Source organism: Ursus maritimus, unplaced genomic scaffold (genome assembly GCF_017311325.1).
Source record: "Ursus maritimus isolate PB19 unplaced genomic scaffold, ASM1731132v1 scaffold_7, whole genome shotgun sequence".
Lineage (NCBI taxonomy): Eukaryota > Metazoa > Chordata > Mammalia > Carnivora > Ursidae > Ursus > Ursus maritimus.
Window position 1 is genome coordinate 61,893,029 of NW_024426885.1, and position 14,525 is coordinate 61,907,553.

General features: G+C 38.9%; 1 protein-coding gene across 1 annotated transcript in view; it reads right to left on the reverse strand.

The window, feature by feature from the left end:
* The window catches only part of ARID5B (AT-rich interaction domain 5B), a 176,170-nt gene that overhangs the window by 138,899 nt on the left and 22,746 nt on the right, over window positions 1–14,525 (reverse strand). The window contains exon 3 of the mRNA XM_008695923.2: window positions 5,975–6,200. Coding sequence (XP_008694145.1) covers window positions 5,975–6,200 — 226 coding nt within the window. The remainder of the gene's footprint in view (window positions 1–5,974; window positions 6,201–14,525) is intronic.

Here is a 14,525-nt window from a genome sequence, read left to right on the forward strand (position 1 = left end):
GGGAATTCTAAAAAGCATTCATTACTCTAGAAAATACTAGAAGATCCACGAGTCAACAGAAATTCCAAACGAGAGGGTCTTAACTTGGAATGAGCCATCGTGAGTGATGGCAAGACGAGTAGCCAGACAGCAATATCCATGACCAGCTGCCGACTGGCTCACACATGCGTGGATTTTGTGGACTTGCTTTCCAGCAGAACAGCCGAGATGGCTGAGTGCAGACAAAATACACGATTGTCATTTTTTTCAAGACACTTCTTACACACGCATTCTACCATTATTTCAGGACTATGTTCAACTGTTTGATTACATGGGCAAGCTGAATTTTAACTTTAAAAATGAAAATAAATAACCTCCCTGTTCTGTTCCCAGATCCTTAGAAAAGTTGTTCTAAAGCTTTGAATGTCTTGGATACAGACTCTTGGAAATGTGAACATACTCCTGTCAAAGGTCCTTTGGACTATCAATTTACAATGGCGTGAAGCAACCTTGTGAAGAAACAGCCGTGTTGGCCCTTGGACAGCACACTTCTCCAGTGCTAACCGTGCCACGAACAGCTTCCTTAAAGAACGTGTGGTTCACACAACAACACTGTCAGAGGGCCTTGTGAGAAAATCCTTTGGAAAGCACCTTTACAAATTTTTGATAAGCTCCATAGGTAATTGATTTCTATTTTGAACTCAAGGATTCTATAAAGGCCAGATCCGTTTCAGTAAAGAGGCCCTTCTGTAGGGATTCCTCCTGATATTCATGAATAGAATAATTCCACAACATATCATCTAAGAAACTTCACCGATTTCTACCTTAAAGAAAATAGTACAGCTAACCTGGCAATGGAAGTTAAAATATAAATACCAGATAAGTCCAAAAGACTGTTTAACATACATACAAAGTTTACATCTAGGAAGGGAGGAAAGGACTGTCCTAATAAGCATGTCTTCAATCCTAGTAAGTTTGTTAGATGCACCAGATGAAAAATCCTCATTATGATAAACTGTCAGCACCTTCGCACGCTTCCTATTGAAGGCATTTTAACTGTTTTCTTCAACGCAGAGTGAGAATCCTGCCCACAGCCACACCCCAGGAAGCAGCTTGACATATCAAACTCAAAAGTGATCTGAAATAACCACTTGAAATACAAGGCCTCCAGAATTTCCAAGCAAAGACTATAGTCAATTTCTAACTAAAAGTACTTAAGAAGTCACCGACACGACTGGCCACTCATGGGCCCAGTTTATTTTGACAAAATTTTCAAGAGGAAAAAAGTTATACAACATAAAAATATACATATCTATATGCAAGGAAGCATATAAAACATATGTATGGTATATTTTATACTTAATATGTAATATACATATAAAATATCATTTTATAGTGTATGTGTGTGTATATACACACACACACATATACATATCAATGTATGCAAAGTGCAGAAGGATTTTAATAATAGTCTCCTATTGAGGCAGATAATAATGAGAGTAAACCCTGCCCCCAACACTAGACCGAGTGATTAGGGAAGTTCAAAAGGGATAAATAAACTAAAATACTGCATAGCTCCCTGTCATATAAAACCTCCTTCATATAATAACACCTCTGATCATACTAGGACTTCAGTATCACAAATGCTTCCATTGACACTAACTAATTATTCCTCAGTTGATCTTCTCAAACACCGAGCGAGATAAAGCAGGGTACACACTATTACACCTATTTTACACCCAAGGAAACTGAAGATGCGAACACACAGTGACTGTTCCAGGAAGTGACAGATCTCCAGGACAGGTAGAGCCAAGATTCTCCTGACCTCCCACCCACTGCTCTTTCAACACCATCAAGCTGCCTTATTCCCCAAAGTACAATGAAATCCGAGCAGCAGAAGGGACAGGGGAAGCCACACTTTCTCAATTTGATGGGCCTTTAGAAACAGAAATTGAACCAAGGGAACCCCCATCATTAAATTCAGCTGTACCCACACCCACATCCTTTGGTCTCTTTTCTCAATTTCAGCTCAGACGCTTCTATCTTTTCTTTCTTTTTCTAGAGACACATTTGGAGATGAAACCATTCATAACTGCCCATCCACAGACAGTTTGTGGCAGCATAATTGACAATGAGTCTGCTGCAAAAAAATGAAAATGCTGTTTTAATAACCTTGGCCTAAAATACATTCTGTTGTATGCCTCAAAGGGTTTCAATAAAAAGTCAACCTGTAGAGACATATTTTCTTGGCTTAAACAACAATCCAAAGCATATAAATGTAGTCCAACTATAATGACATATTTATAGGCCAATAAAGCTTACACTGCAGCTTTCATACTTCACTTAAAGGAACTCTGTAAGAAGCAGTCTTCTATAAAATAATTTGATTTTTTTTCAAACTATAGCCCAAGGAATAAAAAATGCAAGTTTGCTATGTTTAACTGATAGTGTTTATGTTCCTTAGTTGCTAAAAATTTTGTAAAATGAAATAATTCTTCATTTGACGACTTCCAACTGCCATACCAAATATGGGTATCAAGTCCACTTTATTACAAAAGCTAAGTACTGTAATTCTAAAGACAAAAATAAATAACTAGAAGCTTGTGTAGTGAATGATTTAATCAACCCGATTCTTCTGGAAAAACAGGTTCTTGTGTTCGTTATGCTTATGAATAATACATTCTTTAACCCTCCTATTTTAACATAGCTCTTTTCTCTTTTTTTTTTCTTTTCCTATAAACTTCAGTATGAAACTGTCTGAGAGAAGGTAAAACATCTCACCGAGTAAAGTCACAATTTGAATTGGTTTCACACTGAACTTTCTTTCTTTGAAAAGGACAAAGAGGAGAGAAGGGGACGAAGTCACTCTAACACATCTCAGGACTGTTTTTGAAGACTATTGGTTTTCCCACTATCTAGATGTGTCATTTTAGTCACCAGTCATTTTGAATCTTAAACGAAAACTGCAGAGATTTGTAAAAAGCAAACACGATATCCACAAATATTGTCCTTAAAGGGGAAGGGGATAAAAAAAAAATAAGAGCTGTGTTTCGAATCAGAGCAGTTATTGGAAGCTGCCATTTGGGGCAGAGTTTCTCTTTGCCGAGTATTAATTTGTTGGCAGACACACATTTGTGAGAACATTCTTGTTTTTTTACTCTTCAGAGAGAGACAGGAAGTGACACAAACTGGGATTAAAGGGAACTTATTCTACCTAAACATTGAGCAAGAAGAGTTCTTTAATTAGCTTTTAGATGGCAAAATCCCTTCTTTAAGAGTCAACCCAATTATTTTGTCGTTATTGATGTTTTAACGTGATGAAATACTCTGGTTAAAAACATAACATATTGGAGTTTTATTTTAGCCACAAGAAAGGTGAGATCTTTCCATTCTTTGCTTACATCCACCAGAAAAAAAAGAGGGGGGTCTTAAATAATCTCAGAGTTCATCTTCTTTCTTTGGTAAGAACAATGAGGAGTTGGAAATGTTCTACAGAAGGAAAAACCTAATAAGTGTGTGAACTTCCATTAACAATGTGGTATTGGAAGTGGTTTCAGTGTGGCCAAGAGAAAGAGAGATAAGAAAACCACTGTGTAGAAAGAAAAGTACAGACAACAAATATTTTGATGTTGCAGACAGAGAAAGGAAGAGGTTGAAGAGAAAGTTGCTGGGACAGGAATGCACACAGCAAATGACACCCCCTATCTCCCCAATATAAATCCTAACAATGTAGACTTGTAAACCTTAGATCAGGCAGATAATGGAAACTCATTACATTAAGGAAAGTTTTTGTTTCTCTTTCCACATTATTACAACACAGTGTGCATTCCAATTACAAAAGCTATTTGTCTCAAATTCCCCACAGTTCATACCAACTGAGTAGAATTTCAAGGCCCCAAATACTATCCTTAAAGGGGTATTTTACATTAAAAAAAAAAAAAAAAGAAAGAAAGAAAGAAAGAAAGAAAGAAAGAAAGAAAGAAAGAAAGAAAGAAAGAAAGGAAAAGCCCATGGTATTTCTTGTTCACCAGAGGAGAGCCTCCCTGTCAAATCTCCTGTTGATTATTTTCCCTTCCTCAGCACTAATTGTAGTGCTGTTTCCCAAATGAGACCAAAAAAAAAAAAAAAAAAAAAAAAAAAAAAAAAAAAAAATCAGAATCACCTGGAAAGTCTTTTATCAGTCCACATTCCTTTCTCTTGTCTCAATCCCACGAAAGAAGAATCTGGGGAACCTGGACTTAGCAATCAGTATTATTTTTAAAATTCCTCTTGTAAGTCTAATAAACAACTAGATTTAAAAACCACTAAGTACTTAGAGTATTCACTATAAATCAATTTCTTCTGAAATCAATTATTAAAAAGTAGATCGTGGACATTTTTTAGAACTCAGTAAAATCAAACCCTCTAAATCTTTTGATGGAATTAAGAGATTGAGTTTCTCTTCAGATTCATTAACAAACTATCAATTTTAAACAGAAAACAACTTTGCTATAAATACTCTTGTTTATATGTGTGACATCAAGCTTAACCATCTACACATCCTTTTGTCCCCCATGGGTTTCCTGTTTAGTTTTTTATTAGTAACAGTATATTCCATAGCTAAAAAAAAAAAAAAAAAAAAAAAAAAAAAAAAAAATCAAACAAACAAAAGAAACGTTTTCATGTTAGGGAAAACATAAGACAATAGCAATACAACTTAGAGCATACATTAGGAAAGTCATACAACAGATGTATTATTCAGCATTGTCACAAGTCAGAAGACTGTGTGTTCCTGAAATTAGGGAGTGCAACAGCATATAAAGGAAATTTAGTAAGAAAACAATTTTGGAGCTTTAAAATAAAACCACCAGATTAATAATTTTCCCTAAGTGTACACAGAACAGTCAGGCTGCCATGTCCAAAATATTACCACCTGACATCTACCAAAAGATGACAGGAAACTGTTAGTCGTTGACTCAAAGAGCAAGAAAATATTAATATGATTCCCAAAGCACAGTACAGCTCATCACAAATCAGAATCACACGGAGGACGGTTCCTGCTGTTAGGCAGTCTCTTTATGCCAATTAAGTAAATAGTCTAGGTTTGTTGAAATAGTTAAATCCTAGGCTAAAAAAAAACAGGAAGTTGTCACATTAAGGCATAAAAAAGGGCTATGAACATCAGCATTGTGCTAGAATGAAAGAAAAAGATGCCTTAATATGTTAAAAGTGAAGTTCCTCTTTGCCTAAAGAGGAAATAGCTAGTCTAACTCAGAGGTCAACAACTCTGGTCTTGAGCAATGCTAGGAGAATTAAGTCAGTGAACGCCACAGGGAGATACAAACAGAAGGGGGAGAAAAAAAGAGAAGGTCACAGAAAGTCTCTGGAGAAGAAAGTGTTAAGTTAAAGCAACAGAATTAATTAGGGCACCCCCTCATATACACCAATCGTCCCCGTGCTAAACCCTTTCTATCTTAAATCTCAGTGACGTGGTCAAGTGCCCCCCTTTTTCAGCTGGGGAAACTGAGACTAGGAAGTTAAACAATTTGACATCGCTCTGCTGAGCCACATTAAGTAACTCCTCTCTCTTCCTCGCTCTGTTTTCCACCCAACGTAAACAAACACGAAAATTCTGACCTGGTGTTAATAGATGTCACACTATCTCCTTAGAACAAATATTTAAACTCTTCATCAATTCAATCCCAGGCGCCCTAATGAAGTCTTATGCCTTCACACCAACTGGAAGGTGCCTTAGGCCATGTGTTGTTTCACCCGGTTCCTGGCAAGGGGCTCCCCACGGAGAAGGCCCTGCGATCCGGCAGCGAGCATCCGCCCCTTACACACCCGGACAATCTGTCCATACATGTTCCCAGGACCCTTTGAGGTCAAAAAAATTTCATGTATACGTAAAATTATCTATATGACAGGGTTTCCAGAAAGGCCTATGACAAAAAAAAAAAAGTAGGTTACTGTATACGCCCACACATGGCGATTTGGAAGTGCAAATTATATTTACCAAGGTCAGCCTTTTCCTTGAGAACGTCTTTGAAGTTGAGTCCGCTGTTGAGGGTTGACTGCCTGTACTTCAGCAAAGCTTCCTTCTGTCCATTCCTCCCCAAGGCTGCGGTTTTCACGGAGCCAGCGTGGAGCCCACATCTCCACTTGGAGAAATCAGAGTGCACCCACTTGACCAGGTCTTCAAGCTTCACGATCACCTTTTCGGAAACAGCGATGACTTCATCCTACAAGAGGTGGTCAGGGAAGAACAAAACATGATTGGTGGCTGGGAAGCAAATGATCAGTTGTCAACAAAGCCCCTCTGAAATACCGTTTGAGTGGATTAACTTTATGCAAGCAGCCAATGTGCTTCTTGGTGACAGAGAATCTTCAATAACTCACTTCAAGGGTTTTTCACGGCTAGCTGTCTAGGTGAAAAATAATGTAGAAGATCTATCTGTTATATGATAAGAAAGTGTCCAAAACTTGGGCAGAAATTCTGAGAGCCACTTTTAATGCTAGTTGCCAAAGCCCACTCTGCCCCTCTGACCACTCACTCGGTGAAAGCTAATTTTTAGGTGCAGTTAATTGCAAAAGTAAAAAGTGAGAACTAGGTGACTAATGGTTAGCCTGTCTCTACATAAATGGTCTAAGTAAATCTGGGATTCTTGGAACTCTGACTCACCCCCAAATTCCTATGTTTATGGTACATTTTCCCTTGGCTTATACACAAATATTGAATTTAACTTTTGTCCTAAAAATTAAATAAAACTGTGATGTAATCCCAAAAGAAATACTTCATAAATGTTATGTGCTTCCCACTGAAAGAAACTTACACATTCTCATGTTTCTTAAAAACTTTGTAAGTTGAGAAATGAACTGATTTTTTTCTTTTAATACATATGGGGTAAGGGGAGAGAGGGTGCGCGAGGAGAAAGCCTTTGAATCTAAGAAAAGTAGTTGAAACTTAAGTTTCTCGTATGGATCATAAATTTGAATTTTAAGCATCTCTAATTGCTTCCAGGAAACAACCAACTTTTCTGACTCAGAATTAATCCAGCAAGATATTTAATAGATATCCATCCTTGGAGCAAAGGAGGGCCTCTCTTACTCGAAGATTCTTTGGAAAAAGCTTAAGAAGATCATCTCACTGGGTTTTAAGTTAAATTATTTGAAGCATTTGACATTTCAACTTGAACCGACTTCTTTCATTTCTTTTACTTCACATTTCTGAAGAAAGCTTAGCTGTGAAAACCCCTAAGCTTACAAAATCTTAGAAATATTTTTGACAAACAACAACAGGAAGATGTCTCTAAGCTATTAAACAAAAGGAATTCACAAGTGATTTTGGCTAATTTTGCTGTTAAACATGACTCTTTCCTCCTCCTCCCCCACCTACACACACACACACACACACACACACACACACACACACAGTACTGCACACGCTACTCCAAAGCAAACAAGAAAGGGTTTATTAAGATAAGCTTCACACAATAAGAAACCCTGGATTTAGTTTTTAAAAATGTTTTAAGGTAGGATCTAAAATTTCACTTTTCCTCATCCAGTTCCAAGCTGCTTCTGAGAACAAAGTTTGTCAGGCGGCAGCAAAATAAATACTCTATCAAAAATGAAAAGTAAAACTTTCGTAATGGAGTCCTTTCTCTTATCATGATTAAATATGAACTTCCACTGAATGGGACCCAAAGTGGAAACTGTTTTTATCCTCTGCTCAAGAAAAAAAAAAAATTCAGTACTTTATAAACAATGGAGCATATTACAAAGTACCATTTCAACGGATGATTTCACTCAGATTCACTACACCATCCTCTTGAAATAAAAGATCTGTCGTTGTCACGCATTTTATAGCTATTACATGGTGATTATTAAATGTCAGAATGAAAATTCAGGCTGGGTATTGTTTCAAAGCATATGGGAACAGCTTCTGGACAGGGCACACCAGAAATCAAGTTTAGAATATACTGGAAAATAATTAAGTATCATGGTATATAAGTCTTAACGTTAGCAAAGAGGGAATTTGGCAACAATGTTACCAAATATGGTTCCTTAGACGAGACCAGTTTGGAGATGAGTGTTATTTTCAAATAGCTCTAACTATGATCAAATGATTATCATTTCAATTACCAGTTGCTTCAGATCTTTTCCAAGAAATGGCATGACTAGCTCTGGCTGGCTTACAGCGCCCGCCAAACAAATAGTTTATTAACCAAGAGAAAATACAATCCTTATGATGTCATTGGTGAATAAACTCATCTTTCAAGATTCAGTCTATAGATTTTGTCCTCCTTCCTTTTCTCTCTCTCTCAGAAGCAGACTTCATGAATAGACACACAAACACAAAAACAAACGCAAGAATTCACGTAAACACACATAAGCCATAAACCCAAGTTTGGATGAATTGTACAACCACCAGTATGTTTTACTGCGGATTCACAGAGAAACTGGCCTTGCAACATTGTCAAATGCCAGGATTTAGAAGGAAATCTGATAAGCGGAGGAGGGGGGAGCAACAAACCAACCCAAAAAAACAAAACAGCTAACATATATATAGAAAATGTCTCAGGAAACATTGCTTTGTACACACAATGGCATAAATCACATGCTCGAATTTACTATTCTGAGCAAGCATTGACTAAAGTTCCTAATACTCGCCGCTCTTGGGCAAGCCTCTATGTCTAAGAAAAGAATTTCAATAAGCTCATCTCATGATTACATTAGCTCTCTGCAAACCGAGAATTAGCCCTGGATAAATATTGCTGATTTACTCTAATACAACACAAAAGGAACACAAAGAAATACACTTTGTTATTCTCATAATGTACCTTGGCTTTTCAATTAACCCAGCTCCCAATCAATACTTATGGAGGCTGTGTTGAGACACTATCGAAGTCCAGATCCCCTTTTGCCACTGTTTTAAATGGCTTGTTTCTGTAACTTGGGTTTTGTGTCTGCCACTGTATAAAAACAGCTCATGCAATCCTGGGATCCTCTCTGTTGGAGGAAAGTATCTAGACACAAAGTCACAAATTAGCCTGTGTATTGCTGGCCTCCCCACGTGTTCTAAAAATTGGGAAACTTCACACAAGGTCTCCAGACTTCCATCTTTTCATAAAATAAAATCAAAATAGTAAAATAACATAAAATTAAAGAGATATCTGCCAAAAAAAAAACCAAAACAAAAACAGTTGAAAGTGGTTGCTGTCTTGAGATAAGATGCGAGATCTCTAGTGTACGGGTGACCCATCACTCCCTACTGCCTTACAGTCAGTTGGCTTTTCCCTCACTGCCTGGCCCCCTGGGCAGCCGGCCAGCAGGTAAACTTGCACACCCTGATTTAACTCACCTCCTTCATGTTATTGACGAAGACAGTGAGGTTCAATGACATAGCCTCGTACCAACCTCCAACAGAACTTGCACAAGCCTCCACGTTTCCTATCTGCTCACGTAGCATTCATCCTGGCCTCTAGAGCCTTTGCCTGGGTTCGAATCCCACACCTGCAATTTGCTCGCTGTGGAACACCGGGAAACTTCTTTAACCTCCCTGGGCTTCCTTTTTTTTTTTTTTTTTAACGTATTTTTTTTTTTGCTTCCTTTTTTTTTTTTTTTTTAACGTATTTTTTTTTTTTAAAGGACAGTAAGACGATCTACCTCTTATGTTAATTGCAAGGATGAAATGGGCTAACATAAATGAAATGGAATGTCAGAGTTAGCCACACGTTCATTGTCAGGAGTCCTTTGCTCTGATGTTTTCCAACGTGTACCATGCAGACATGAGTTTAGATGGTTCCCGGGTAAACTTTTTTTTTTTTTTTATAAGTTACTCATTGCTTATTTATTTTTGTGGTTACTTTCCATTTATGGGAAAGTGGTACTGGTTTTCCATTTATAGGAGATTTAGAAAGTTTCCTCTTTAAATAAATTTAAGTTAAAAAAAGTAGGTCAATTTGAACAAAACCATTAAGTAAACACGGGACATGTGGGTATGGCCAAAAAAAAAAAAAGAAGAAGAAGAAGAAGACAATAAAAGACAATGAAAAGACTATGAAAATGACTGAAATTTGGGACAGTGCATTATGTCAGCGGTTCTCAAAGCGTAGTCCAGGAACCCTGGGGAATCCCCAAGACTAGTTCAGGTGGCCCACAGAAGCAAAACAAAGATCATAAAAATACTAAGACATTATTTGCTTTTTTCAGTCTTATTTTCTTTCAAGGGTACAGTGGGGTTTTCCAGACGCTATATGACATATGGTAAGGCAGGAGAGTAAATGCAAAAGCAGATATGAGAATCCAGCTGTCTCTATTAAGCTAGACAGTAAAGAGCTTATAAAAATGGAAAACAATGCCACTGTTTTTACTGATTTTTTTTGTTTTTCAAAATATGGTTAATTTTCATAAAAACGTGCCACTCACCTAATGGGTTTATGTTGCTATTTTTATTTTTAAAATTAACTTACAGTAAAATTTCCTGTTTTCATGTACAATTCTATGAGTTTTAACACATGGCAACCGCTGATCTGTTCTTGCTATCGAGTTCTCCTTTCCAAATGTCATATAAATTGAATCATACTGTCTGAAATCTTTTGAGACTGTTTCTTGCCCTCAGCATAACGCCTCTGAGCCTCCTGCACGTTGCTGCAGGAATCAGCAGCTTCTTCCTTTTCACTGCTGAGTAGTATCTCCCGTGACATGGATGAGTCACGAGACTGTTTCTCCGTTCACCCGCTGAGGGACACTGGCTTGTGTTCAACTTCGGGGACTACAAATAGAGCTGCCGTAGACGTTCACATCAAGGTTTGCCCGTGAACATACATTTTCAGTTCTCTAGAACGAATACTCAGGAGAGGGACTGCTGGGTAAGTGTCTACTAATTTTGAGGAGTACTTTTTCCAGAGGGGCTGCACCATTTTGCACTCCCAGCAGCAGTGGAGGACAGTTCCAGTCGTTTCTCATCCTTGCCAGTACTTGGTATGGTCTTTGCTAATCAACTTCTTGTTGCCACTCTAACATGTATGGAGTGGCTTCTCACCATGTTTTAAATTTTCATTTCCCTGACGACTAATGATGTTGAACATCTTTTCAGGTGTTACTTTTTCATCCGTATATCCTTTTCGGTGAAGCACATGTTGCAGCCTATGGTTCATTTCTCAAATTGGGCTGTTTATTTTCTTACCATTGAGTTTTGAAAGTTCTTGTGTCTACTGAATACAGGTCTTTTGTCAGATATGGGATTTGGAAATAGTTTCTCCCGTTCTGTGGCAGTCTTTTCCTTCTTTTAACAGTGTGTTCAATAAAACAGAAGTTTTAAATTTTGATCAAGTCCAATTTGATCAGTTTTTTTCCTTTGAATCGTGGCTTTGCTCTTGCACCTGAGTTCTTTGTCTAATCCCAGGCCACAGGCAGTTTCTCCTGTGTTTCCTTCCCAAACTGGTATAGCTTTCCGTTTAGAAGTATGATCCACTTTGATTTAATCTTGTATAAGGTTTCCGATTCAGCTTGACATTAATTTTTTTCTACATATGGATGTCATAGTTTTTATTTTTAAATGAGTTACCAAGTACTTCAGGTTATTTTTCAGTTTTAATTTATAATGCAGTAAATATCAATAGATATAACCCACATAAACAGAAGCTCTTCGGAATCCTCAATGATTTGAGTGTAAAGAGCCTTGAGTCCAAAAACTTCAAGAACCATTGTATTATATCACGAAACCAAGACCTTTTCTTATTCTTTATTTTCTTTGACCTCTTAGTGGCATTTGAGAATGAACAACCCTACCTTTGACTAAACTGTCGCTCTTGTTAAGAACTGTGAAACGTCTGAGATTTATTCTACTTCCAAACTTACAAGTTGGCCTGCCACAGCTGTACGGATGCTGGCAGAGGACACAAGACTCCTGGTCAAAGACAAAGAATGGTTTACTGCTCACAACAACAGCTGCAGTGAAAGTATCATGTTTGTGTTGTTTCTTCAATACCTAATTCCCAAAATGAGATTCAAAGAGGGCGAGATGACATGTGTACGTGAAATGGGGTGCATTACAGGAGTAGGACCCTGAGTGTAGGGAATCCTAGTCTTGAATACTGATCAGTAATCATTCCTGCCATTTGTTCTGGAGAAAGACACTCGCTCTGTCTTCCAAAGCTGTTCACTATATAAGCATCCTTGAAAAGACCATCCAGAGCAGGCAGTCAGTGGCTCTACTCACGAGATGTGTAAATCCTCAATGGATCCATGAAGAACACCCACCCAACACCTACCACCTCTATATTTCTTTGCTTTGTTCAATTTCTCTTCTTCATTATTCCATCTCCCTACTGGGAAAAACGTAGGAAACATAGATCCTTAGATGTCGTCTGGGCCCAGATCTTTTTTCTCTGCATGTTACTCTTTGAAGAAATCATTCTCCATGGGAATTCCAATATTCGCCCTCTAAACCTATGACTACATTCTACAGTTTGGATCCAAAAAATTCATCTAGACTTCAGTCCTGTGCTGTCAATTTGAAGTCTGAGAATCAACTCAAGCCCACGGGAAATGCACAGCCCACTTAGCTTCTCGTAAGAAAAGTTTTTAGCCGACACAAGGGAAATTTAACATCCCCCAACTGTGGCTGGCTTTTCCCCATTATCCGTTCTTCCTTACTTCTTCAGTAATAAACTGCTAATTTGCTGCACAAAGAATAAAGACACCGTTTCCCCTGCTTCCCTTACAGCCAGGTGCAGCCACGTGATCAAGTTCTTACCAAAAAAAGTATGAGTATTAGTGATGTGTGCCACTACCAGGTCATGACCTTAAAGGGAATGGATACGCCTTTGGACCATACACATGAGGACAAATCTCTCAGGAGAAAAAAACAGAAGTAGCTGGGTCTCTAGGCAACCTCATGGAGCAGAGCCACCTTACTAGCCCTGAACCATCTACCTGTATGCTGTGACACAAGAGAGATTTTGAACTCCCGACTTATCTAAGCAATTTTAATTCTGGGTCTCTCTGACACACAGATAAAACCTCTATCTTTATAAATATATCATTCCTCAGGAGAGAGAACACGAACACAACCTTCCTTATAACACCATGTGGTAACCAATAACTGATCATTGCTTAGGATAACTATATTCAGGAAGCCTGGGTGGCTCAGTCAGTTAAGCATCTGACTCTTGATTTTGGCTCAGGTCACGATGTCAGGGTTGTGGGATCGAGCCCCACGTTGGGCTCCGTGCTCAGTGTGGAGTCTGCTTGTCCCTCTCCCTCTGCTCCTCCCCCTGCCTGCTCTCTCTCTCTCAAATAAATAAATAAAATCTAAAAAAAAGAATAACTATATTCAGCTATGTTAATAAAGTCCAAAGGATTATGAACACATAAATGTAATATCAAAGGGGTTAGCAGGGAGAGGATGGAATGAGAACAGGAAAACATGGCATATTCACCTCAATCTTCCCCAAACATCTTAGATTTTTAAAATATTCTTTGTAGCAATTGAAATGTGATAAATGTTGGGAACACAAACATACCAACAGGTGACGTTAACTAAATAAATAGTGAAACCAAAATAATAGTCCTATTGGTTGCACAGGGTGGGATATTTTCATCTAGATAGAAACTAAAAATGAAAAACAAACAAACAAACTCTTAAATGCTAACATTTAGAAAGACCAGTGCAAGCACATCTGCTTGTGCCCTCACCACTGTGGTCGGCAGGTGCGCTCATGGTGTGCCAGGGGAAGACGGTGACGCCATTGAGCCTGGCTGCGTTGGCCACTCTCACACTTTCAAGCCCCGCTCAGATAACTGCAGTTCTAGGCACCCACTCATGTGGCCGATTCCTCTCGGGGATCGGAGCACACTTGGTGCGCTCCACGAACAGGACACCTACAGAGCGAGTAAAAAGCTTCACTCTACAGGCACGTGGTTGCCAGTCAGAGGTCCAACAAAATCAGGGCAGAATGGTCATGTGGGTCGACAAGATGAAGTTTTCACCGGCCAGACGTGAAATGAGAAAAATGAAGACAATTCAGCCAGCGTCTCATGAAGCTCCACTCGCTAGATTTCAAGGACGATCTCTGTGCCAGTTTAGGGTCCCAGCAGGAAATAGATAGAACACTTGTGTAATGATACTCCGAGGAGGATTTTACGAAGGCGCTAATGACAAAGGTGTTGGTGGGGTGTAAAGGAACCACAAGAGATACTATAGGAACTTGGGCTAAGGGCAGGTCAGTTATCATGACTTGTAGGCCCAAGGGTCAAAACAGGGAGCAAGTGGTTACCAGGATAGAGTAGATCCTTCTACCAGTGGTGGTGACTCCGCCTTAGAGGGCCACCGACAGCCTGGAGGAACCTCACAGGAGAGAACAGGGAACAATTACCTGCCTTCACCCTCCTTCCTATCCCCATTCTGGCAGGGCACCTCGACGGCTGAACCCCACTAGAAACCACAGGGCCAGCAGCTCTGTGAATGGAACCAAACCAGTGAGACAGACAGGGCACAGAGCAGAGCGAAGGGGGCAGGGCTGACCTAGCAGGGCCCCTGCACACTCTCCCCATTTAAGACT